The sequence below is a fragment of the Micromys minutus genome (assembly GCF_963924665.1).
Source record: "Micromys minutus genome assembly, chromosome: 12".
NCBI lineage: Eukaryota > Metazoa > Chordata > Mammalia > Rodentia > Muridae > Micromys > Micromys minutus.
The window spans coordinates 28,242,076-28,268,859 of NC_137981.1; the positions used below are offsets into that span (position 1 = coordinate 28,242,076).

General features: G+C 47.1%; 1 protein-coding gene across 4 annotated transcripts in view; it reads left to right on the forward strand.

Annotated features, from left to right (window-relative positions):
• COLQ (collagen like tail subunit of asymmetric acetylcholinesterase) overlaps positions 1–26,784 on the forward strand; it is a 52,579-nt gene that overhangs the window by 21,263 nt on the left and 4,532 nt on the right. For 2 of the 4 annotated variants that reach the window (XM_080926867.1, XM_080926868.1), the window contains exons 2-15: positions 133–245; positions 1,025–1,123; positions 5,069–5,113; positions 5,432–5,458; positions 6,890–7,030; positions 9,349–9,411; positions 9,838–9,864; positions 10,495–10,539; positions 10,704–10,739; positions 13,663–13,743; positions 18,020–18,125; positions 24,754–24,893; positions 25,496–25,615; positions 25,975–26,095. In XM_080926867.1, the coding sequence (XP_080782993.1) occupies positions 133–245; positions 1,025–1,123; positions 5,069–5,113; positions 5,432–5,458; positions 6,890–7,030; positions 9,349–9,411; positions 9,838–9,864; positions 10,495–10,539; positions 10,704–10,739; positions 13,663–13,743; positions 18,020–18,125; positions 24,754–24,893; positions 25,496–25,615; positions 25,975–26,095 (1,164 nt within the window). The remainder of the gene's footprint in view (positions 1–132; positions 246–1,024; positions 1,124–5,068; positions 5,114–5,431; positions 5,459–6,889; positions 7,031–9,348; positions 9,412–9,837; positions 9,865–10,494; positions 10,540–10,703; positions 10,740–13,662; positions 13,744–18,019; positions 18,126–24,753; positions 24,894–25,495; positions 25,616–25,974; positions 26,096–26,784) is intronic. The other 2 variants (XM_080926869.1, XM_080926866.1) reach the window with 1 other exon arrangement.

Below are 26,784 nucleotides of genomic sequence, written 5' to 3' on the forward strand. Positions count from 1 at the left end.
ATTGCCTCAAGGCAACAAACAGGGGCCTGCTCCAATCTCAGGTGACCGTGTACATGTCCCGTGGGCATGGTGGGTGTGACACAGATGGTCATCCTAGCCCCATGCTAAGGAACAGCAGTTTTCTCTGAACAGCCCTTCCTGGCCTGGATCAGAAGAAGCGGGGCAGCCACAAAGCATGCTGCCTACTGACGCCCCCACCACCCCCACTTTTCCCACCGCCTTTCTTCAGAGGCAGCCGAAGCCCGGTGAGTACTCTGGACTTGAGTGAGTGGAAACTTCCAGTTTCCTCCATGTCAGCTCCATACAAAATGGCTCAACATGGCCACCTCAGAATCCCACTTAAGAGGGGTGGCTCTAGTGCCACTGGAAGATAGAAGTCTGGAGTGGGCATTGTGCCAATTAGGCCAATTCATTCACTCATCTGTTCCCTTGCCATGTCTGTGAAGAAGGAAGGTTTTTTTTTTTTTTTTTTTTTTTTTTTTTTTTTTTTTTTTTTTCTCATCTGAGAGTTAGATGAGATCAGGCTTGGCAGCAAGATGGTTCATCTTTTTGAAAAAACTAAAGTGTGTTCATAGCTTCCAAATCCCCATCAGCTGCAGAATTTCCTATTTTCTTTCTTTTCTTCTCTTCTATTTTCTTTTTTCTTTTCTTTTCTATTCTTTTCTCTTTTCTATTCTTCTCTTCTCTCTCTTTCTTTCTTTCTTTCTTTCTTTTAATCAAATATTCATGAAATCCCTGCCGTGGGGGTCAAGGATGAAAGAAAAAAGACAGAAATGGGATGTGGCAGATAGAAAAGGAGAAGCAGGCTAGAGAAACACTAGATAACAGATGGGAAAACAGTTAGCTGTGAAGCATCAGGATGCCTAGAGTCTGTTATAACAGATTGTCTATTTAAAAGGAAAAAACACTGGGGGGGGGGGGTGACTCAGAAGTTCCCACTGCATAGAAATAGAGCAGGGGCCAGCCCAGGGAAGCAACTCTTTCATTGGTCTGACCTCTAACCCATTGTCGCTTTCCTCTGAAGCTTCTTTCCCCAGACATGAAGAATCTTCTGGAACTTGAGGCTTCACCATCACCCTGCATTCAGGGGTCACTTGGCTCTCCTGGGCCCCCTGGGCCCCAGGTGAGTTCACCCTTCCAGTCCCCCCAACCCTGTGTCTCATAACCAATGGACAGGGCCTCATAAAGCCTTCCCTGTGATGTTCTGTGTGGCTGGTTTTCCTTCTCTGGCCTCATAAGAGTCTCAGGGTGAATCTGGCCTCGAATGTATAGCCCCTGCCATGATAGAGTTGAGGGTCTCATGTCATATTTTAGTTTGCTGCTTATATGGTAGTGGCTGTTGTTGTCATCAAATACGAACATGACCGTCTACCCCACCTGTGGACCTAGAAAGGTTTGTTCTCAGTTCAGGAAAGTGTCTTTCTGAGGGACAGTTACCTTAGCTTTCCTGGGCTCTGTCTGGACTACTACAAGCATTAGCAGTCCCCAACTGAGGTACAAGAGAAGACTGAGGAATGGGTAAGCTGCTAGAGAGACCTTTGCACTCCAGACACCCCCCATCCCAGGCTAATCTGCTGTCCTGAGGGCTTTTTCAACAGCTCTGAGGCTCTGGGTCCTCCATGGGGAGGAGAAAGAGGGTCCCAGGGTCTTGTAGGTCCTGAGCCGTCGTAGACAGGAGGCATCAAAATCACCGCTAAGCTACATGAACCTCTTATGGTTTCCTAGTGTTAGGGGACTAAAAGCCAAAGTCCCTGACCTGGAAGACAAAGTCCCATGAGTGGACTCTGGCTTGAGCTGCTCCATCAGCTCACACACCCTCTGCCTTGAACTTAGCTACAATGTCTGCCTCTCCTCCGCACACACAGCAAGCTTGCCTCAGCCTCCAAGGCCCTGCTTAAGTTTTGATGCGCTCCTCCTAGAATCTCAGAGGTTGGTTCCCTCCCTAGAGATACCTTTCTTAGCCAAGCCTGGTGACACCTATCTCTAACTCTGACACTCAGAGGACGCTGAGACAGAAGGATTACTATAAATTTGAGACCAGACTGCAACTTACTACATGAATTCCAAGACTGCTCAGGGTACAAAACGAAACCCTCCCTTTGGAGAGCAGAGGAAGGGAAGAGAAAGGAGAGGAGGAGAGAAAAGAGGAGGGGAGAAGAGAGGAAAACCGGGGGGGGGGGGAGAGGGGAGGGGAGGAGAGAGGAGGGTAAAGGGGAGAAGAGGGGAAGGGAGGGGGAGGGGAGGGGAGGGGGGAGGGGAGGGGAGGGGAGGGGAGAGGAGAGGAGAGGAGAGGAGAGGAGAGGAGAGGAGAGGAGAGGAGAGGAGAGGAGAGGAGAGGAGGGGGAAGGAGGAATGCCTTTCACAATTACCAAGTTTAAAACTATGGCATTGAATCCAGCCCTACCTGGTTTTCTAACTACAGTTTTACTGTCTGTGGCTGAATGCAGGCTGTCAGAGCAGAGCTGAGGAGTCTGACAGACAGCAGATGTGACCCTCCAAGCCTAAGAGGATTACTCTCTGGCTTTGTAGAGGAAAAGTTATTGATTCCCTGTGTACAGGGGCAGGGATAGTGTCCACCCCATTTCCTAGTTTACCCGACCAGTGGGCTATAACTAGCCTGCTCCCCATAAACATTTATTGACTCAGGTATGATAATGCTGCATTAAGTAATAAAAAATGCTAGCACGTGGGCCTGGCCTGTTCTCATCTCAGCAGACTCTGACAGAGCTCTGAAATCTCTCCGCCCGACTCACCAAGTTCCTGTGGCGGGTCACTGCCACACCAGCCCCACGCATCCAAATTAACCGTGGCTGGCTGGGGTACCTTGCCACCATAGCTTTCTCTGGAACTCAGTTGAGTCGGCACATGAAGGAAAACACCACACAAACTTAGTTTAGAATCAACAGGTAGCACAGTCGTTGGGCACAGCAATTATTATCCTAATCTGCAAACCATTCTAGGATAAATTCTTCAGTTGCAGATCCATTGGGGTGGGGAGTGGAGTGGGCTAGGCTTCCACTACCTACATTCTGGCCTCCACCTCTTCCCCCGTCCAAAAGCAGGTCTTTTTTTTTTCCCCTGCTTCTCCAATCAAGAAGTCCCACCTGCTCCTCTCCCAGTGACTGGTCCCCTGAAATCTTTATTCATTAGGGGAAGGTTCTGCCAAGCATAATTGTAGTCCCAGCACTTGGGAGGATGAAGCAGGGGGACCTTGAGTTTAAGACTAGGTTGGGCTACATAGTAAGAGACCCTATCTCAAAAACAAAATAAATGAGGAAACAAACAATAAAATCATCTGCTAGATGTTATAATAATGAAAATGAGACCTTGAGCTCAGAAGCCAGAGGCCATCATAAAGGGGCTGGGAGGTCTGCAGACAGGCCAGGGGAGAGATCCTCCTGTCAGAACCTTTCTCTGTTGGGTCTTGATGTGCAGGAGAACCAACCCAGCTTGTGGAAGGAGGGTGTCCCCTGGCCATCTCAGAATGGCAGTTCCAGTCGTACCAGTGGACCTCTGTGCTCCTTGAGTCTGAGTCACATAGAGACTCTGCTGCCCACCCACGGAGTCTGTGCAACATGAGGTCTCTAAGCCTGCAACTAGCATCATATGGGAACTGGTTAGAAATGCAATCTGCACCGGGTACAGTGGTTTAGGCCTATGATCCCAGCACTCAGGTAGAGGCAGGAAGACTGCCTTGAGTTAGCCATTCTGAGTTCCAGGACAGGCAGGATAAGACGTCTGTCACAGGAAAGAAAAGAGAGGGAGGGGGAGAAAAAGGAAAGGAAGGAAAATCACACACACACACACACACACACACACACACACACACACACACCCCTCCATTCCATCAGAATCTATATTTGTTCGGTGTGTGTTAAGCTCAATGATCTTGTAAAAACAGTTCTAACCATTTCAAGAAACAAAAGGCTTGGAAATAGAAAACAACTTCCCAACTCTGCCTCCTAACTCAGAAAGAAGGTGGATAAGCAAAGGCGGATAACTAAAGGTGGTTCCCCCCAGCTGTGGCTACCCCCCTCCTAGCCAGCTGTGTCCTCACCTGAGGATCCCCAGGGACCTGCAAACACTCTTAGAACTCTCAGACTCCCACTGCCCAGACGGTCATGTGACTGGGCTGGGTATGACCTGAGCTCTGAGATTGTTTTCAAAGATCCCAGGGGACTGTACTGTGACAACAGGATCATTTGGGTACGTTTGGAGAAGCCACACTTCTGACAGGTTGTCATGTTGGTCACTTGCAGACAGTAGGGGTACAGAGGACAGAGGATTGGGTGGGTTTCTCTCTGCCATCCCCAGGAATTTGGAAAACAGACATGAGCTTTTCAAAGATATGTGAGCAGAAAGCAGGTGCTTCTGGCTGTGAGTGTGTAAAACACTGGCGTTTTTAAAACCTTTGCTGGATGGAGACTCCTGTCTCCCACACACCGGGAGCCATTGTAAACAATGTAACACGCTCTCTGGACAGAGAAGATTATTCCACATCTGGAACCCGCAGATCATTTTCCAGAAATCTTTTCTTTTCTTTCCTTTTGTTTGTTATTTATACGACAGGATTTCAAGTAGTTTGGGCTAGCCATGCCTGAACTTGCTGGGCAGCCAAGGCTGGCCTTGAATACCTCTTGCCTCTAGTTGCCAAGTTCTGAGATTACAGGAGTGGGCCAGCTCCTCCCTGAGGATATCAGAAACAGCTACTCTCTATGTGAAACTGAACTTTCCTTCTTAGCAGGGCCTCAGAGAAGTGTAGCATCATGGGGTCTCAACAGGAGGCTGAGGCTGCTCTTATTAAATACCGAAGGTTCTAGGGAGAAAATTAAAGTCCAGAGAGTGCCATGAGAAACAAGAAAGCACAGGAGGAAGAGGAGAGTGGACCACGGGGCTGAGAGGTTCCTGCAGGGGTCCCTGAGTTCTTCCCCCACCTTCCCCCAGCTCACACACAGAGTCAGCCTGCTCTGCAAAGGCCCAGTGCCGCAGTCCCCCACCACAAACCCTCCCCTGCAGTCTCACCGTGGTCAGGTATATGTTTCCTTCACCTCTTCTCTCGATTGTGTAGGGTCCACCTGGGCTTCCTGGCAAGACAGGACCAAAGGGAGAAAAGGTATGAGCCTCTACTTTCTTGTCACCACTTGCTTTCTGGATGCACCACTGAGAATGTTCTGGTTGGGATTTCAAAAGATGTGATCGTTCTGTCTTAGTAGATGAGGAGGGCCCCCCAATGAGTGGATGCAGCTATAGAAGGGGGTGCTACTGGTGTGTCCTGCTTTGGGCCACTGACATGGCAGACGTGCAGTAACTGGTCAAGTGACCAACTGATTGAATGAGTCACAGTATGCTCAGGCCTCAGCCCTACTAAGTTGTCTGATCCCAGAACTTCCCTTTCAAAGAACCTTTGTTTATCTGTCTTCTCCACACACAGGGAGATCTTGGCCGCCCGGGAAGGAAGGTAAGACCCATGCTGTTTTGTCGCGGAACTATGCTGCACGTGCATGCAAGTGTGCCCAGTGCCAACCCCTACCGTGGCGGAGCTCTGACGCTGGCACCGGCTGATGACGTCAGCATGCTTGCCTTTTCTGCCAAGGTTAAGAGCTGGAGCCTGTGGCTGCTAGCATCTAACCAACTTCTTCCAGGGGCTGCTGGGCACAGTTCCTCAGCTTCATCCTGCCACCCAACGGTGACACAAAATGACCTTCGTTAAGCCGGAATAAAGTGCTTGAGTAGACAGGAGTAAATGTCTTTGCTTTGGACACTACAGTGGCTCTGAGTGAACTGGCCCTATGCCATTATTAGCATCAGAGCAGACAATATCTCTAAGGTCAGTGGATGTTGGCTCTTACGTTCTAGGTCTTGCCTGGGACTGAAGGAAGAGCAAGTCCATCCTAAAAGATGCCAGTGGCTTTAATATCAACAGAAGCCAATAAACGGACTTTTATACAGCACGAATAACAAGACCAGACACAACTTGGTGACTGTAGAATGCTGGCCTAGAGAGAATCCTGTGGTCCCATGCTCAGCAGCATCAAGGCCTATGTTGATTAGTAATGCCTGTCACGCGCATAGAAGGCACAAGTCAAGTGTACGTGCCAGCATCTGGCATCTCTGAGCTCTCAGCTGAGTAAAAACTCAAAAGTGAGTCCCTAGCTAACTGTGAAGTGAGCCACCAAGTGTAGCGCTCAAGACAGACACCACCACCCCCTGTCTATGTTCTCGCCTCATTCACAAAGGTCATTTGTGTATAACCCTTAGTTGAGATGGGGTTCTGTGGAAGCAGAGACGTGTGCAAGTGAATAGATGATGAAGGAACACTGGCAGGAGGGTCCTGTGAAGAGGGGAGAAGGGTGTCGTGAGAGTGTGCGTAGGAGAAGTCCAACACTAGCGTCCAACATGGGCATCTGTTTGTCCTTCCTTGACGCCTTGATGATAAGAGGTCTGGGATGTTGGGTCTAGAAAGGGAAGGTTCATAGGTTACTGGAAAGCTCCAGTGCCCAAAAGTGAGCCTCATGGGTGCAGGCTTTTATAGAAGCCATCAGTGTAGCCACTGAGGGGTGGGGCAGCAAGCAGGCCAAACGCCCTTGAGGGAGTTTCAACAGCCATCTGCTGCTGCTCCAAACACAATCCCAGCTCCTACCACAGGACAACCTGTGGAGAACCCACAGGAAGGAAGAGACGGTGGGTGTCTCTAGAGAGGTAATGAAATCTGAGTGACCAAGAAGTTTAGAATCCTGCTGGCTACCGTTCTCTGTTTCTTATGTAAAATAAAGTGTTGTTTGGTAAATTGACATTAAAAATCTATTTGACATGGGTTTTAAAGCCTTCATTCTTTGTAGGGTAGGAATGAAGGTACAGGGGTCCATGTTTGGTGGTCTTCTCTTACCAGGACCCCAGACGTTCTTGGCTGGAGAGAAGCATACTGAGGTATCTTGACTTTTGTTCTTGGTCTTTGAAGGGTAGACCTGGACCCCCAGGTGTTCCTGGCATGCCTGGGCCCGTTGGCTGGCCAGGCCCTGAAGGACCCAGGGTAAGTGTCATATATGTTTGGGGCTCATGTAGTACCAGAATACAAGGGGAACGATGGGTTCCTTGGGTCTTGTCCAGCGGTTGATCACTTTACCTCCTTTAGAGGGAAACAGCTGGAATGTAGTTCCCAGCCCCTAAGTGCTTCTTCACGTGGCCTACAGACCTTGGTCAGCGCTGTGACGCTGCTCCAGTGGAGACATGGGGGCTGCTCCCATCTTTCCCAGAATCTCCCCTTCCCCTCTGTTCTGAGAATGAGAGTACTAGTCTGGTTCCTCTGAAATGACCCAAAGGGACCTGTCCCATCAATATGGTGGGTGGAAAGTCCAGGACTCTAAGCAGGCTGGAGGAATGCTGATTCTCCTCTGAGAGAGAGAAAAAGCAAACACACCCCTATCTTCCTTTGTCTTATGTTCCTGCTGCCTGTCACAGACTGCAGGGTGCCAAGGCCATGACTTGAAGATTTGACCAGCAGAAGCCAGGGCAAGGCAAGCGAATATCCTCTGCTGCTCTGCCTTCCTGCTTGTGTTGGTAATACAAAACAGTCCCAAGGAAACGTTTCCTAAAAGAACTACTGTAACCTGCTGGAGAGATGCACTGTTAACAGTGACTGCTGTTCTCGCAGAGGACTTGTGTTCAGTTCCCAGCACCTACACTGTGGCTCACAAACATCTGTAATTCCACGTGCAGGGCATCCAATGTCCTCTTCTGTCCTCTGTGGATACTAGGCGTGCACATGAATACGTGCAGGCAATTTTCAATTTACTGTCTGTCCTGGCACGGTGCCTCATACTCACAAACTCAGGACTCAGAAGGCTGAGGTAGGATCACTATGAGTTAGAGGCCAGCCTGGGCTACAAAGTAAGTTCCAGGTCATCCTGAGCTAGAGTAAGATCCTGACTCAAACAAAACAAAATCCCCACTATAGAGAGCTAAGCTGTCCATCACAACCACCACAGATCGCTGTGGACCCCTTGAAATGCGACTAGCATAAGTGACGATCTGGACAGTGCATTTTCACTCATCCAGGCTTTAAGTTAGAAAACTATTCAGGGCTGGGGACATATCAGTCAGTAACGGTGTCTGCCACCACGCCTGACAACCTGAGTCCCATCCCTAGAACCCACGTGTGAAAGGAGAGGACTGACTCCCACAAGTTGTCTTCTGACCTCTACATGTGTGTTGTGGGTCACATACACACACACACAGACAGACACACTGAAATGTAATTTAAAAATCTTTATTGTACCATGATTTCATGTTGTAGTGACAATTAGATTAAATAAAAGGTAAACTTCTGGCAAAATTAATTTCACTAGTTTAGTTTTTATATTTAATGGAGTTTCTTTTTAAAAATTCATTTGTGTATGCATTTTATGTATATGAGTGCTCTGTCTTCAGACACACCAGAAGAAGGCATCATATCCCATAGCAGGTGGTTGTGAGCTACCATGTGGAGGCTGGGAATTGAACTCAAGACCTCTCAAAGAACAGTTAGTGCTTTTAACCACCAAGCCATCTCTCCAGCCCCATTTGATGTAACTTATAAAGACACTTGCAATTTGGAATATGCAGCCAGGCATGGTGGTGATATTTTCTATAATCCTTGAACTCAGAGGCAAGGAGGAACATCAGTTCAAGGTCACCATCACCTGCGTTTTCATATACCAGCCAGGGGTAGTTGAGACCCTGCCTAAAAAACAAAACAAACAAAAAGCCAAACCAAGCAAACAAGTAAACAAAAGCAAAAACCAAAGTGAACACCACAAACTAATCCCCCCAACAGTATTTAGTTGACTTTATATTTCTACTAGTTACAGTTTTGTAATAGAGACAATGAATAAATCCTACACACCAACCACCTTCCTCTGGTGTACATGCCCTGAGGCTAATTTTTCCTCTACTTGGCTTCAGACTGAGGGTAAGAGTGTAGACGAGATGTCTGAGAGACCCTCCCTATGCAAAAAGCAAAGCTGGCAAATAATTTACATGTGGGATTGTGCATCTCCGGAGTTCCTCACACTGTCTCCCCTGCCTTAGTACAGCCCTTTCCAGAAAAAGACCAAACATCACCATTTACAATATCTCAGTGAGTCTTCAGTTTGTCGGTCTGCCGTGGGCATTTTTCTTCTCTATTTAATCTCAAGGACCACAATGAAAGGTGGAAAGTTGGAGCCCTGGGAGGAAGCAAAGGGTCATATGGAATTCACATTTCCTGTTCACCCCAATACCCTGGTTCTATCCCAGTTTCCCTGACAACTGTTTCTGCTTCTCCGAGAAATATCACCGTGGATCTCCTTTTCCATGTTCTAATTGCCACAGGGCGACAAAGGTGACCAGGGTATGCCAGGCCTGCCAGGGTCAAGAGGACCAATGGGCTCTAAGGTCAGTGTGTGGTGCAGACGGCCATCCCCAGGTCTCCTCGCTAACACTGAGGAGCAGTAGCTGTCTATCGGGATGGAGGGGGGCACTAGGACACTGTCACCATGCTGGGGAGTCAGCCCTTTGGGGTGGCGGACAATCATGCTCCCAGGTGATGGACACTGGGATCACCCCCCCCCCGCCCCCCCCCCCCCCCCCCGCTCTCTTCAGCTATCGGTTATGGCTCCTGATTAGGCATTTGGGAACTGAGAAAGTCTATGCTGTCTGTAGGCCTGTTATAAGCACAGGCCTCTTGGATGTCTTTGCGTTTACTGCTGTACGTCCCTTAGGACTCACAGTACAGCACCACATCCAGGGACTCCTCCAGTTCTTAGAGCACGCCCATCTGTGCTAGGGGCTCACTATAAACAACTGCCTGCTTTCTTTTAGGGCTTCCCTGGATCCAGAGGGGAAAAGGTCAGTGTGCCTCTCTCCAGCCATCCCAGATCTCTGTCTGGACTCAGCTCTGGAGCTGGTGGTGGGTGGCAGACAGGGCCAGTCCTCTGTGTAGCCGTCAGCTGCAGTTCTTCCTCGGTCCTTCGGGTGGAGGCGGAGGGAGGAGAGACTCAGAGGAGGAGGGTTCCGGTAAAGAAGAGCTCCCAGTGAGGCCCCGCCCCACGCAGGGAGCAGGGCAACAAATGGGAGCTGGGGTCAGGGAAAGACTTTGGGCTTTGTCCAGTCAGCAGAGGGGCAGAGTTTCTACCAGGCCAGGTTTCTACCAGAAGCCTCCTCACCTGCCAAAACCAAACAACTACCAGCCAGCACCCGGGGATACAAGTCCTGCCAGTTGGGAGGATCAGAGGCCCAGAACTTTCTATACATTTCTCTTTACTAGATAATGTTAGGAGGTCTCCAGGGTCTAAACAGAAAGCATTTCTTTACTGGGCAAGCCACCTATTATAAGAGACTAGAGCTTTGCAAAAGTGAGGTCGTTGGCTTAGGGAGTTTTTCAGTTTGAAATGTTCCTATCACCACCCCCTCATCCCAAACCCCAACACAATTCGATATTAGACCATTGACTAACTGACTCTTTTGTTTTTCTCTTAGGGATCCAGAGGTGAAAGGGGTGACTTAGGTCCCAAAGGAGAAAAGGTAATGGCAAATCTGGATAACTGATAGGCTTCAAACAATAGAAATATCGGCTCCGGCTCCCCGGATGGGCAGCCATCTTGAAAATGGCTCATCAAATCCACCCACAGCTCTCTCTTCCAAGTGGTATTTCAAGACAGTCACAGTATTTGTTGTTCTTTCCACAGGGTTTCCCCGGATTTCCTGGAATGCTGGGGCAGAAAGTAAGTATCTAGAAGTAGAAAGACTAGACCTCAGGCCTGCAGACTGGCAAACAGAGCCCCCTCCTCTTGGTTCTTCAGGTAGAGAAACTGATTTTAATTGCGGGACATTCCAATTTGAGATGAGGAGTAAGTGTCTTACAGACCAGGGAAGCAGGAAGGTCTGAAGTCAACCTCCAGTTTAGTGGGGAAAGGCTCTTCCTTCTCTCTCCCCAAACCAACCATGGAGAGCACCCCCACACCCCTTTGCTTCTCCTACCCCCAGGAGCTCCATGGCAAGGTTTAAAAGCTGAAAGTTTCGTGAGGAGCGACTCCTGTGTCCCATCTGAACCACAATGGTTAAGGACCCTCCTATCCCTCGGACCCTGAGAGATGTGTTTGATTTGGTGTCATTGCTTCCTAAACACTCAATCATTTTACGCAGATGGCAACAATTGTATTTAAATAGTGAGACATTTAGTATCTCACTTGGGTCAGGCCTAATTTTAAAAGGAGAAAGGTGTGGTTATTAAAGAAAAATTATCCAGTAAATAGCCGTGGGGCGATGTACTGGTAGAAGAAGAAATGTGAAGGTGGCGGCAGGCAGGTTTAGGAAAGCTTACTCTTTATCTTAAAGGATATGGAATAAGGTTGGGTGTTAGACAAGGGAAGATGCCACAGCATAAAGAAACACAGAGATGACCATGTAGCAGAGTCCCTAAGCTGACATGGTAGTGCTGGGTCCTCAATGCTATAAGGTACTGACCATCTTGAGATAACGTGGTTGCTTTTCTATTATTGCTGTGGTAAGACACTGACCAAGGCAAGATACTCACACACACATAGTGTTTCAGAAGCTTAGACTCCACAACAGCATCAGAAGGAGCCAAGAGCTCCCATGCAGATCCATACTTTGGAAAGGGAGGGAGTAAGAGGGAGAGAAATGAAACACTGGATATGGCACAATCTTATGAAACCTCAAAGCCCGCGCCCAGGGACACACCTCCTCCAAGAGCATATCTTCTAATCCTTCCCAGACGGTCCTACCAAGTAGTGACCAACCAATCAAACACATGAGCCCATGGGTGCTGGTCTCCTTCGAACCACCACACACGCTAACGTGGCCATGCTGGATCCTTGTGTTATCGTCATTGGCACTGGAAATTATTAGCTCTACCTAGGTCATGAACTGGAAATGCTTCTAATATTCAAGCACATGTTTGCTTAGCGTTTTTAATTTTCAAAAGCATTCACTTTAAAGTGTCACTTTCTAGAGTAAAGCAGTTTTATGCTGTGGTACACAGCCATGGGTCTTTATGCAAGGCACTATGGCTTATCCTTACTTTAACCTGTCAGAAACTCAGTTCCGGCTACTCTAGGTGGATGCTACATTTTAAAAATAGATTAATCATATAAACAAATTAAAGCAAACTTCAAAAGAAAAGCAGGTACCTTAAGGTGTTTGGTCTAGATTTTCATTCCCTGCAACAGTGGCTCTCAAAGCTCACGGGTCACTATAAAATTAAATTGGGCAGGTTCTCTGGCCTTTGCGCCGTTTAGCAGGCTTGGCATAGAGAACAGTCTTACCCCTTTCGTGGCAGGATGCTCTAAGACAGGGCTGATGTGATAACCATAATTAGGTCTTAGGAGTAAAATTAGATCAAGAAATCCCTACATGCTTCCAGACAGTAAAGAGAAGAGCCACACTTCCTTCCAAAGACTTCTTAAAAATTTATATTTTCCTAGGCTGATGTTTTCTCCTGGCCCAGGGGTATGGTGAAAACATCTCTGTGGCCATGTGAAACCATTGACCCCTAACATGAACTTTAGGAAAATTCTTTCTTAAAGTTTTATTTTTAATTGTGTGTGTGTGTGGTGTGTGTGTGTGTGTGTGTGTGTGTGTGTGTGTGTGTGTGTGTAAGCGCGCGCGTACATGCATACGTGTCAGTACGTGTGGGGATGGGAAGTCTTGGACCCTCCTGGGGTTAGAAATTTTGTGACAATTCACAACTGCCTGGAGTTATTTTTAATAATATTTTTGTGGTGACTACAGGCATGGGATTTATATTGCTTTCCATATTTTAATAATATTTCTGTGGTGACAATTTGAACAAATACTGGAAGCTTCTCTTCTCACAAAAAGGGTTTTCATCTGAGCTGGACAGAGCGGTACATATCTGCAGCTCCTGCACTTGGGAAGTAGAGGCAGGGGGATTTCAGGCTCACCCTCAGCTACATAGATGGGCAGAGACTACCCTTGGCTACAGAAACCCTGTCTCAGAAAGTTTTCCAAATAGGTAGGAGTGAGCTGGAACTCAAAAGAGTACCTACTGGTTTGGGAAGAACCAATGAACATGATGTCACTTTAATCCCAGTACACAGGGAGCAGAGGCAGGTGGATGTCTAGGAAGGCTAGCCTGGCCTACATATCAAATTTCAGGCCAGCCAGAGCTGTGTAGTGAGACCCTATTGCAAAAAACAAAAAAAAAAACAAAATGTGGAGACTTATATAATCATAAGAATCAGAAACATACCCAACATGACATCAGAAAAGACTGTTCCAAAACATCAAAAACCCCAATGCACATGTGTGAGCTTGTACTAAAAATGTAATTATTCAACTAGACAAGAAAGCCCTTTTCCCTAGTCAGGAGTGACACAGGCTCACGTGCACTGAAATGCAGAAGCCACCACCAACCACGTGGACCAGGTTGTCTCTTCTGTTTGGCCACCAGAGCACCTGAGACTTTGCAGCACTAACCACACACTTGGGGTTGCCTTCTTTCCTTCCTTACTGTTTGGATATGAGCTCACCAGTCTCCCATGCTCCTGGGACAGCCCTACCTGGAAAGGACACCGTATAAAGAGGAGGTGCAGGCAGCTGGTGATAGGAGAGACCAGCATAGGTGTGTCTACTCTTTCTCTCACTTCTCCCTCTTCTCCCCAGGGTGAAATGGGTCCGAAGGGAGAGTCTGGGCTAGCAGGACACCGAGGCCCCACAGGAAGACCAGGAAAACGAGGCAAGCAGGTAAGGGCCTCAGGATTTACTCCCACTGAGGTCTCACCACTGGCTTGGAGATGTGTGAAGAAGCATACAGGAGTCAACTAGAGCCATCCCACGGCGTTGGATTCAGGCATCCTCAGGGCTGGTGGACAGAGCAGTCTCACTACTGACTGACCTTCAGGCTTCTCCCAGCAGCCGTGGTTCAAGGTTACAGGCTCCATCCAAGGTCAGAAGTAAGAGTGGCCCGAGTTTACCTAGGCCATAGGAACACATACGTCTTAACTGAAGCAACTGGGAATGGAAGAAGGCTGAGGTCATTTGCAGAAAATCTGCCTTTTGTCCAGTGTACTGGGTAAGATGGAGTTTTAGAGAAAAGCCTAGGCACTCCCTTGCTGCTAGTAGGTCTTTTTTGGCCCTGGTGAAAGTTTTCACCACACAAGCTGTCAATTTGGGAGTGGCCCTCTTTCTTGGATTTGTTAAAGAGTTTAGGGAAGTTGTCACTCTGTGCTCCCGCGTCAGCAGGGCAAGCCTTGGGTTATGCAGTTGGGAAACGGAGGAGGAGGGCTTGAATTCCTGGACTAGCCTGAGGACTGTGCTAAGTGCCCACAGGAAAACTAGCCCCTTCACTCATGAATAGATTCATCTGAAAGACGAGTTATGTCATCTTTTGTTGTAGTTGTTGTCTAGTTTGCTTGTTTTAAGACAGGGTCTCACTATGCAACATAGGATGGTGTCTTAGTCAGGCACCATCACAAAACATTATGACCAAGAAGCAAGTTGGGGAGGAAAGGCTTTATTCAGTTTACACTTCCACATCGCTGTTTATCACCAAAGGAAGTCAGGACCGGAACTCAAGCAGGTCAGGAAGCAGGAGCTGATGCAGAGGCCATGGAGGGATGTTACTTACTGGCTTGCTTCCCCTGGCTTGCTCATCCTGCTTTCTTATAAAACCTGACTACCAGCCCAGGAATGGCACTACCCACAATGGGCCAGGCCCTCTCCACTTGATCACTAGTTGACAAAATGCCTATTTCCTCAACTGAAGCTCCTTTCTCTGTGATGACTCCAGCTTGTGTCAAGTTGACACAAAACCAGCCAGTAGAGATGGCCTTGCCTTTACTACATCTGCATTATTTTTCCTTATTATTATTATCATAGCATTGCTGCCTATTTCTTTTTTGTTGTTTTGATTTGTTTTGTTTTTCGAGACAGAATTTCTTTATGTAGCCCTGGCTGTCCTGGAACCTACTCCGTAGACCAGGCTGGTCTTGCCCTCAGCACTCTGCCTGCCTTTGCCTCCCAAATGCATGTGTTACCACTGCCCCGCTGCCTTTTTTTTTTTTTTTCCAGATAGATATTTGAAATCCAGCTTTCTTTAGGGGCTGGGGCAATGACTTGGTGGGTAAAGTTCTTCCTGTGCAAACACGAGGACTGAGTTTGATCCCGGCACTGCCGATTCCATGGGCCACAGGTTCAGTGAGAGACCCTGTCTTAAAATAAGGTGTGGAACAATAGAAGAGGCCACCTGATGTTGACCCTTGGCCTCTGCTTGCCCACCCGGATACAAGTCAGCTTATGTCAATAATCTTAATTGTTGGAAATCGCTATTTATACTTGTGATGTGTATTCTTGTAACCCATATACTTTTTAATATTAATGATTTTGAGTGTGTTAGGAGAAAAATGTTATTTTGAGCACTAATAAAGTGTTTCTTACTTTTAATTGTGTTTTATGGGGTAGATGGTGATATATTGTGTACATACTACATTGTGGAGTGACGAAATCTAGTTCTTAGACATACATACTGCTTCTGATTTTTACTGTTCCTTTTAATGAGAATATTTGAACTCTATTCAGCCCATTGGCTTTTTATCTCCATCCTGGTTTTGGTTATGGCCTGACCTGGGTATTATAGACTTCCATAATTCTTTCTTCTTTCATTTTAAGATTTCTATATTTGTTTATCCATTTAGTATGTTCTTGTTGCTTTGAGACATAGTCTCATGTTGCCCAGGCTGACCTCAAATATCCTGGAGTTACAGGTAGTTCAGAATTATTTCTTTTCTTTTATGTGCATTGTATAGTTATTTTTGTCCTTTGCTTATAACTTAAAATCACAGTATGTGCAAGTTATTGTTAATGTAGAAACTAATGAATTCTTAAACATCTTCTAAAAATACCTGCATCATATTCTAATAAACAAGGAAGCAATAGGTTGTGTGGAGGCCCCCCGCCCAGGCCATAGGTAACGCCGAGAGGAGGACATGCTTTCTCCATTGTGCTGGCTGCTTCCCCAAATATGAGGCTCCTTGGACTTCAGCTCACACCAGACTTGTCTCCAGGAAAGCTGCTGTTGACTTTATCATAAAAACCTTCCTGGGGTGTTGTTATAGATCTGTGGAAGAGTTTTTACCCAATGTACAAAAGGCCCTGAATCCTAGCATCACAAAAAAGAAAAAAAAAAAAAAAAACTCCAGTTAAAGATACAGAACCGCTTCCTCAAGAGAAACCTAAGTTCACAGCAGGCAATAAATAAATAATGCTTTCCCTTTAATTCAGCTCAGGGAAACCTCCCATAAAAACATGGCACCTTCTGCACAATGACCAATGAAGCAGAAGAGCCCTCGATGCTGGTGTCAGAGTCAAGGAGTGTTTCCAGCTCCTTCAAGCTGTACACTTCCTGCACTCAGAGCCAGCTGGCCCAGCTGTCAGAAAAACAAGCCGTACTGGCTATATTAAGCTGGTGTGACTTCCTTTGCCATTCTGGGATCCATCTTGGTTACTATTCAGAATACTTCTCCCTGGCCTGGGGATTAACAGCCTCCTCTGTGAGAGTGGAATTGGAAACAAGTCAGCCTCATGGGTCCCCTGGGACAAGTATAGGAAAGTCTCCAGGGGACATGTTGGCAGGAAGGCAGCTCACTGAATCGGTATGGTGATTGGAAATAGAGTAGCTACAGGTGTGACTCTCTTTAAGAAATCAGGACTTCTTGGGTGTGAGGGACATTTGGCCGGGACATCTGTCATCCAGTTGATCATCATGGTTGATCTAGCTGGTCTGGCTGTTGAGGAGGGAACTCACTGGTCCATGTGTTTCTTCCAAAGCCGCAGGATTGGATAAGGAAGATGGCCTTCTCCACCAGTAGAGGGCTGTTGTTTGGTCAGGAGTGTAGATAGAAGTAGTTGTGCTTCCATACTAGGATCTCCAAAGGGCTCTAAGAAATCAAAACTTCTTTCCTCATGAAAGGAGATGAAGCCTGGCCAGCCACTAGGGCAATTAGCTTGTTCCCCCATCACCCTTCATTCCTCATAAGCTATATCTTCACTCATGCCATTTTGTTAACCTCAAAGTACCTAGGTAGGTGCCTATTTACTGGCCCTACTTTAGAGAAGATAAAACCAAGGCACAAAGAAATTGCATGAGTTATCCAGGGCCTCACAGTCAAGGGGAAATATCTTGACTGACAGATCATCAAAAATCCCTCCCCATCCACTGCCAACTTTGTTCTCCCCCTTCCTTCTTCAATCTTGGGAGAGAAGATGAACATGGCAGATTCTAGCCTACATGGAACTTAAATCTCCTGGGGAGACAGTGATGAAATGATCACACAATAACTTAGGACCAGTGATCTGAAACAGTGCTAGAAAAACCATTGTGTGTGTGTGTGTGTGTGTGTGTGTGTGTGTGTGCGCGCACGCGCTCGAGGGTGTGCGAGTGTGTCTGTGCATGCCATTGTGTGCATGTGTGCATGTGCGTACAAGTATGCTCTTGCATGTGTGTGTATGTTTATCTGCAAGTGTGCGTGTGTGTGCTTGGTTTCTGAGACTGAGTTTCACACTGTAGCTCTGGGTGACTTAGAACTAGAACTTGCTATGTATCTCAGGCTGCCTTTAAACTAGTAGCAACAGAAAGTCCGTGGATAGAAACAACTCTTCTGATAGAATGAAAATAACACTAACATGTAGATGAACACTTAGATGATAGGTCCAGCTTAGCCATGTAAACATTAGGCATTGCCCAGATCCTGGTCTGAAACGCCGCTCCCTAACTCATGCCAGGGGTGAGGTGAATTGGTTTTGTTATCCTGTGCCACGTTTCTAGAACAGATAATGAACTTAGTGACATTATCAAACTTGCAGGTGTTGCTTGCTCTGTCGCAGGAGCAGGGTACTGGAGGCCAGTTATATCCCACCATGAGCTTTCACTCTTCTGAACGAGGTGGTCTCTGACTTAAGAGGTAATGTGGAGAAAGACCTTTGTCATGCCATGATATCACAATGGGTTCCATCTTTCTTTCAGGGTCAGAAGGGAGACAGTGGGATTATGGGCCCACCAGGCAAGCCTGGGCCTTCTGGTCAACCTGGCCGTCAAGGTCCTCCAGGGCCTCCAGGACCCCCATCTGCAGGTAAGACTTTTGCAGCTTCACTTGATTTATACAGTAGCACTCCCAACTATGCCTTCCAGAGAGGCCACAAGGAAATGCCTACCGAGCTCTGCTTTGTACATCTTGCTAGAAACTGCCAGAGTCTCTTTTGCCTATCTTTCTAATTTCTCTACAATTTGGCTCACTGAACTTTGTTTTAAGATTCTGGAGAATACATAGAGGAAATAAAGAGAGGGTAAACTATATTGGTGATATCATTCATACTTTCAGTGACAGGGCACCTATTTCATCAACTACGATCTTTTTCACATGCTTCATGGCTCCAAACATTGTTCGTTATCTTAAAGCCAGAAGAAGGCATTGCAGATTTTTTTTTTTTTTTTTTTTTTTTTTTTTTGTCTTACACAGTGTGGTAAAAGATTGTTTATTTGCATTGGGTATATTGGAAGGAACTTGTAAAAAAATTAATTGTCAATCATTGAAGATGAAATAGGTATAGGTATGTTTTCCATTGTCTTAGTTAGGGTTTTACTGCTGTGAACAGACACCATGACCAAGGCAACTTTTATAAGGACAACATTTAATTGGGGCTTGCTTACAGGTTCAGGGGTTCAGTTCATTATCATCAAGGCAGGAACATGGCAGCATTCAGGCAGGCATGGTGCAGAAGAAACTGAGAGTTCTACATCTTCATCTGAAGGCTGCTAATAGAATACTGACTTCCAGGAAGCTAGAATGAGGGTTTTAAAGCCCACACCCACAGTAACACACCTACTCCAACAGGGCTATACCTTCTAATATTGCCACTCCCTGGACCAAGCATATACAAACCATTATACCCATTTAATATGATTAGCTGACACCTTTATTTTAATCTCTTGTCAGCTCAACATAAGGCCTTTTACAGCACCTCACCCATATAAAGACAACATCCTTAGGTCAATCTTCTGCTATACAAAAAGAATCACAACTGTAATTACATCTTTTTCTCCTTAATAAAATAGAAATATTTTTAAATTCCACAATATCCTTTTCTACTGTATTTATAGGAACATGTTTTGCACCACATAGTGAGGGTGTCATGTAATGTCCTGCTTTGTTAGACCCCTTAAAACAAAGGAAAGTTTACTCTGAGACTCTATCTTGTCAAGACGCCATGAAGTATCAGTGTCACTCAAAAATCTTTTGGTTTTTTTCCCCCTACCTTTCTAACTGTCACAAAAAGGTTAGGTGATGATCCAGGTAATGTTGGTGCATGTCTTTAATCCCAGCACAAGGAAGGCAGAGGCAGACAGATCTCTGTGAGTTTAAGGCCAATCTTGTCTACAGTGTGAAGTCCAGAACAGCCAGGACTACAGAGAGAAACTATGTGAAACAAACAAACAAAGCCAAAAAACGATTAGGTGAAGATCCTGGAAAACTGTTGCAGGAACAAACTGCTTTAGCCTACTCCTTCCCCACCCCTTATTCAGTTAATTGTCTATGATACCTGGTGACTATTGTCTCAAACTGTGCTTGGGCGTCACAGCATCTCAAGACAGGGACTGACAGCATGGTGGAAGCCTGATTTTGCCTGTGGGAAGAAAGTTCTTGGGCCTTGGAGTGATTAGGGGATAAAACCCTGAGGATCCTGGAGATGTGGTGATGAGGTAGATGCATATGGCGGTGGATGGCCAACTTAGACCTTACTGATCCTGTTGTGCTTCTGTGTATTTGGAAACCTGGCCCCATCTGACCTCAAGTTCCTTCCTGGGTCTGGGGATGGTGAGCAGGTTCTCAGAAAGCCATGTTTGTGCAGTTAGTTGAGAATCAAAACCCAGAGATTTAGCAGCCAGCAGAGTTTCTGTTTTCCTTCCCTGGTCTCTAGTTTCTTCTCTCCCAGACAGGGGTGTGGGGATATGCCTATTCCATTCTCTACCACCATAGCCTCTCCCAACAGGATGCACTGTCCTATCTCATGTGGCTCTTACCAATGGTGACTTCCTTTCTTTCCTTCTTTCCTCCCTTCCTCCTTCTCTTCCTTCTTCTTTATCCCTTTCCTTTTTATTTCAGTGTGTGTGTGTGTGTGTGTGTGTGTGTGTGTGTGTAGCATGCATGTAGATGTCAAAGGACTCCTTATTGATCAGTTTTCTCCTTTTATCTTGTGGGTTCTGAGGATTACACTCAGTCATCAGGCTTGGTAAGTACCTTTTGAGCACTCCCATCTCTCAGTCAGTATCTGTCTCTCCTCCCTTCCTTCCTTCCTTCCTTCCTTCCTTTCTTCTTTGTGTTTTGAGACAAGGGCTCATATTGTTATATAGTCCATGCTGGCCCTTAATTCACTGTGTAACTGAGGATGACATTAAACATGTGCGTGCGTGTATGTGTGTGCTTTACTGGATGTTGAGCACAGGCCAGGGCTTCAAATACAAACTTCCTAAGGCTCAGCTATACCCCCAGCTGACTCACTTTTGACAGATGTATTACATCTTCCTGCTGGATGCCCCCTTGAAAGCTGAGTCAACATCACATTCCCCTGGGCATCTGGTGGATGGAACTACTCAGGGGCTGGTCCCTATAGAGATTCATTCTATCCCTCCTGGATTACACCTGCAGTCTAGCAGGATTGAAGGCCATCTCTTCAGACTGATGTTCCTTCCCTATTCCTTCCTTTCAAATGACTCCTTTCTGAGAAGCTACCCAGAAGAAAGAATGGAGAGGACAAAGAGGGAAAGTGGGTCAGTCTCCCTGCCCCCTGGGGGTTATGGAGGGAATAGGGGTTTAGGAGAAACATCCCTGTGCCTAAGTTGGATAATAATAAGAGTTTGAGCAGGGCCCAGGAGTGACTCCCCACATTTTAATCTGATAAAAGCCCCAACCTACCAGGTTATTGTGACATAGTCCAGTATCCCTTTAAGAGTATGGGAGTTCTAAGGCTGGCCTGGGAGTCGGGGAGCAGATCAAACAAAAAGCCCCAAAACCACCCCAGAAAAAAAAAAACCCAAAACAAACAAACAAAAAAACCCTGTGCCCTCTGCCCCTTCCCCTTTCAAGAGAACACAAGTTGGCGTGTGTTCTGTCCAATTCTTCCTTTTATGTCTAAGAACCGAGAACTTCCTCAAGGCCGCAGAGCTTGCTGGTGATCCAGATTCCATCTGTGGCTCCTCTGGTTCCTCTGCCGTCTCCTCTTCCTGCTTCCCACAGGCAGCTCCTGGGAGAGGCGGAGAACAGGACCCTCTGACAATAGGGCATGACAGTAAGGCTGGGGTCCAGTGAAAATTTAGGAGTTTGGATTTCTTTGAAAAAAACACAGAAATCTGGAAACATGGTCTCGTTTTAATCCCAGGTGTGGGCTCTGGGGCTGTTTCAGATTTTCCGCAGCAGCTGACTATGATTTGCCTTGTGCTCTAGCAGGGGTGTGATTTCTGTCAGCTGCAGATAGTTTCTGTGATTGCAGGGTGTTTAGAATTCTGGGACTTTTCAAAGGGTACATAAATGCTAGCGCTCCTATAGGCCCATTGTTGGTTGCAGTTTGTTAAGTGGTTGTGTGCAAAGCAGAAGGAATTAGATATCCAGACAGCAAAGCTCAAACTCATTCCAAGGAACTCAATACACCCCTAGCAAGCAGAAAGTAGTCTAACAATAATGTCACCCCCTTTCCAATCCCTAATTTTATTTTTCATGGATCTCTTTCCTTTCCTCTGTCCTTTTTTTTTTTTCTTTTATCTAGGATTAGGGGGTTAAAGGGGTGGAGAAAAGGGGCTGTGAAGGGTGGAAGAAAGAAGGCCCCACAAAGTAGCAAAGACAGCCACAGTGGGGTAGAGTTTAGGCTGTGCCCTTCAGAGCATCATGGCAGGAAGCTGGCAGGATGCTGGATGTCCTCTGACACCTGGGAGGAAGCGGAAGCAGTGGGGAACTGCTGTGGTGGCAGGAGGCTCTCTGCCACATCCTGTTGGGAGGCCACCTCGGGTCTGTCTCAGCACTGTGGAGTCAGCCGGTGTTGGAGTTGGAGAGGGTAGGAATGAACATTTTAACCACTCAGGTTACAGGAGAGTGGGGGATGGGAGTGAGCAAGGGATACAGGCAAAATCTGAGATATAATTTGCAATAATACGATTATAAATCTGGACAGTTCTTCCCTGTATCCCCACAGGATATGAATGAATCAACATGGTACCTGGGAGCGCCTGTGTTCTTGGATCTGTCATCTGAAGGGGGCAGAGTTACTCTAATATCAGTCACACCACTAATGAGCTAAATATGTGAAAAGCCCTGGCTCTATGGGGCTATGGTTTTGGTGGAGTTCTGAGGTCATAAGACATTCCAGAAGGCTGCTCTGGTGCCTCTTCCAAGTTCTTCCTCATCTCTCTGGAGTCATCTGAAAATCAAAACCCAAGACTATGCTTTTCCTACAACTTCTATTCCTATTCTTTATTAGAACTGTAGTTTGATGTGATGTTGAACCAGCTTTCGAGCCAGCTCAGGAAGGCTGAAAGCAGGTGGGGGTCTTCCAGTGGGTCCTTTCTATGTGTCTATGTGGCATCTTCCCTATGGTCCTGACCAGATGCCACACGCTGGGTGCACTTTATTTGCTGCCCTTCTAGGATCTGTAACTCCGTTCCCAGTTCCTGGCTGTCCCAGCTGGACTGCCTAAGACCCAGGGCAGGCTGGTTTCCAGTGGTCCCTACTGTTCCCAGAGGAGGGGCAGGCAATTGCTCTAACCTTCCTGCCCCCCCACCCCCGTCCTGTCAATGGGTCCGGTTTCAGCGTCTGTCAGACAGGTGTGACTTCCACAGAGACCTTTGCTCTCTAATTAGTTACTCAATCACAGAACAGATATTCTGTTCCCAACATGTGTCAAGCTGTGGCTTGCCCTTGTCAAACTTACCCTGTTGGAAGAGAGACCTTGATGGAATAATCTCAGAATGTGTAGGCTTGTAAGCAGATGGAAGTACAGACAGACCTGAACGTGACAGAGTAGGGAGATCTGGGCAAGCTTCTTGGAGGAGGTGATCTTTGAACTGAGGACAGAAGGAACCTAAGAGACCCTTGGAGTAGGGAGGATGGATGCTGAGGAAGATGATTTGATGTGGGGACATCTTGTACAAAAACCATTTCTCTAGTGGTTCTCCATCATGAGGCACAATGGAAACATCTTGAAAACTTAAAATTATGGATAGCCAAGGGCTGGGCGTGTGGCTCAGAGGCAGAGCACTACACCTAGCATATGCAAAGGACCTGGGTTCCCTCTACAGCATTGACAAAAACAAATCTGCAGATGTCTGGAGGTCTGTGTGGAATCAGTTTTGGTGTGACTTAAGCATTAGGCCCTTAAAAGCCAAGGTGAAGTGTCTGGGGTGACGGCTTAAGCCTGTGATTCCAGTACTTGGGAGACAGACAGGAGAACCGATTGCCACTAGCTGGAGACCAGGTTGGGCTATATAACAAGTTCCTGTCCAGCCTGGGCTACCAAGTGAGATTCTGTTTCCGGAGAATACTGTTTTACAAAAAAAGACAAGGCAAAACTGGGTATAGTGGTACATGCCTGAAGTTCAGCCACTTTGGAGGCTTTGGCAGGAGGAATACTTAAATCCAAGAGTTCAAGACCAGGCTAGGCAACTTAGACTTCATTTCTAAATAAATAAATACATAAAGAGTATAAGTCAAACTGAGGCTGTGTGGTTGCACACACCTTTAATCCCAGCAATCTCAGGAAGCAGAGGCAGGCAGATCTCTGTGAGTTCGAGGCCAGCCTGGTCTACAGAGTAAGTTCCAGGACAGCTAGAGCTACAGAGAAACCCTGTCTCAAGGTACAGGATGGATAAGAGAGGGGAGTCAACATGAGAACTACTGACCAGGACATTACTGCAGAGTGAATTTCCTAACCACACTCTTCCAGAATGTATCTTGACTTTTCTTAGTACCCAAGTGGGGACAGGATTGGGGGAGAAAATGTTCTATTTTTTTCCAGGAGAAATAAAAGAAACACATACACAGAGGTTCCTTTGTAAACGTCCTATAAGAAACTTAGCAGATAGTGTCAGTGGGACTAGCAAGATGGCCCAATGACAAAGGCACTTGCTGCCACACCTGATGGTCTGAGTTCCATCCAGAGCCTGTGTGGTGGGAGGAGACACCTAACTCCCAAAACTCATCCTCTGACCTCCATTCATGAGCCCATGGTGTGTACACCTTCCCTCCTCCCCAAATAAAGATCAATCTTTTTTTTTTTTAATGCAATAAAAGTTTTCCATCCACTGCATATCCATCTACAAGATGACCTATTTAATAATGATCCCGAATAAGGCATGTCCTCCATCAAGGAAATCTACAGCTAATTAACAGATGATCTATTAGCTTGGTTCAGCCTCTAGGTGCCACTCTCAGAGCTGGAGGGCGCACAAACCCCTCATCTTTCTTACAGGTTGTTACTTAGCCGTCAAAGCTAAAACTGTTATTGGATCCGATACATTGTTCGTCTTCCAGGCAGGGTTGAGGGGAGACCTGACTCCTCCTTGCTGGTTGGTTGTCCCCTATTCCACCAGGTCACGGTTGGGAGCCTCTCCCTCTGCCTGTCTTGCCTTGAGCTCTCACTTCTCTTCTTCACACAGGTTGCTCGTATCACCTGACCTGCTTGGCTCTAGTTACACAACCGTCTGTTGCTTCCTAGGACAACTTGTAATGGGACTCAAAGGGGAAAGAGGATTTCCAGGGCCTCCAGGAAGATGCCTTTGCGGACCCCCTGTGAATGTGAATAACCCCTCCCATGGGGACTCCGTGTATGGGCATGGCTCCCCTCGAGTTCCTGCGGTAAGGCTCTTCCGGGGCGTGGTCTGGGTGTGTGCAGAGGATGCTCATAACCTGTCTTAGGCCTTCGTGACGTACTTCGGGAAAATTCACTCTCCTTTGTTACAATGGCTACCCACTCACTATGAGAAATTGCAAAATGGGGACAGAATCAAAGGAAAACAGGCAGCCTGTTACTTTGGATGTGAGGTCATTCAGAGACATTTTCCACACTCTTTGCTTTCAAGCCTAACTTTGATGCGGCTGAGATTATATTGTCTGAAAGAGTTGTGCTTGGACTGAGGATGTAGCACAATGCTTGAGTGCTTGCTAGTGTGCTCTGAGTTCAACATACCGTACTAGGTGTAACAGTCATCTTTGTGTGTGATCACTGATGAAGAGTCATCTCCAGACAACAAACTACTTACCTATGTGGGTCGCATCATCTTCTAAGTCTTGGTAGCCTGATTTAAAAAACACTTAAATGTGTTGAATCAAGGTGGATAGCTGTGGTTCCAACTCGGACATTTGACACTCCTCCCTGAGAAGCAGAGTGTCAGTCCTTCTGTCTTTCCCTGTCCTTCTGCGAAGCTTCTCTGGACCCTGACTGCTATGTTCTCTGGCAGATTTTTGTGGTCAACAACCAGGAGGAGCTTGAGAAGCTGAACACTCAGAATGCCATTGCCTTTCGAAGAGACCAGCGATCTTTGTACTTCAAGGACAGCCTTGGCTGGCTCCCCATCCAGGTACTCCGGGGCTGGCTCCTTGGGCTGTGATCCCTCTGTCCTTAGCCAGGAGAGAGATACTTCTACTAGAAGGAACACTTGCAGCTGGACAGAGCTTTTGCTGTATGTCTGCAGGAGAGGGCCAGACACCCTCCCTCCTCCATCTTCTGAGCAGCCCTCCACAGCCCCCTGCCCACACTGAAGGTCATCTGGAGCCAGGATTCCCTTTGGGAATAATGATCTCTTTCTCTCCTCTCCCCAGAGGAAGATGAGAGATACCTGCTAGACTCAGAGCATCTGCTCCAGGGTCAGAGACATTCCGACCTCGTGGCTGCCTAGGCATGCCATCATCATTAATGTTTTCCTGTTTCTTTGGCCAGCTGACCCCTTTCTACCCTGTGGGTTACACCGTAAAGCAACATGGCACCTGCGGGGATGGGGTCCTGCAGCCTGGGGAGGAATGTGACGATGGTAATCCCGTTGTGAGTGACGGCTGCATTGGTGAGTGGGGCCCAGCTTGGGAGTCCTGGCTGGGGGCTGGGGGTGGGGGGGGTAAGTCCTGGCTGTGATGGTTTTAGGCAAAGGCAAGGGACAATGTACTGGGGGTGGGGTGTAGGGTCCCTGGCCACATGTTAATTCTTACCCCTTCCAAGCATGTCAGCAGGAGAGGTGTTCAGGGTCATGTCTCCAGAGAGGCCTTCCTCATCCCTGGCCCTCTGTCTTCCAAGCCCAACTTCTTAGCAAACCCATATTGCAAGTTCAGAAGGAGAAGGTGATGGTCCTCACTTTGTACACTAGAGAGAAAGGCAGAAAGAGGAGTCCTTTTCTAATGGAACAGTGGGATGGCCAACCCTGCCTCCGGGCTCTTAGACAGTGCTAGGACCTGGTTCTGGAGGATTTGCAATGATTTGGGGGCTTTGCTGTTTTGTGTTGGGTGTTGTGGGTTTTTTCCATAAGGGGACCAGAGCAGGTGACATGGAAGTACAGAACAGAGTCCACAGCTGGCTCTGGCTGCCACTCAGCTCATCAAGCAGGTGGAGGGCCGTTTCCAGCTGAGCCTGGCTCTCTTGACTATAAGGGAGGTTTTATATGACAGTGGTTTGTGTCTTCAGAAATCCCTCCAGAGGTTGTCAGGATATGGCTTGGGGTCAGTGTGTCCATCCATGACTTGGTTTGCTGAGGTCAGAACT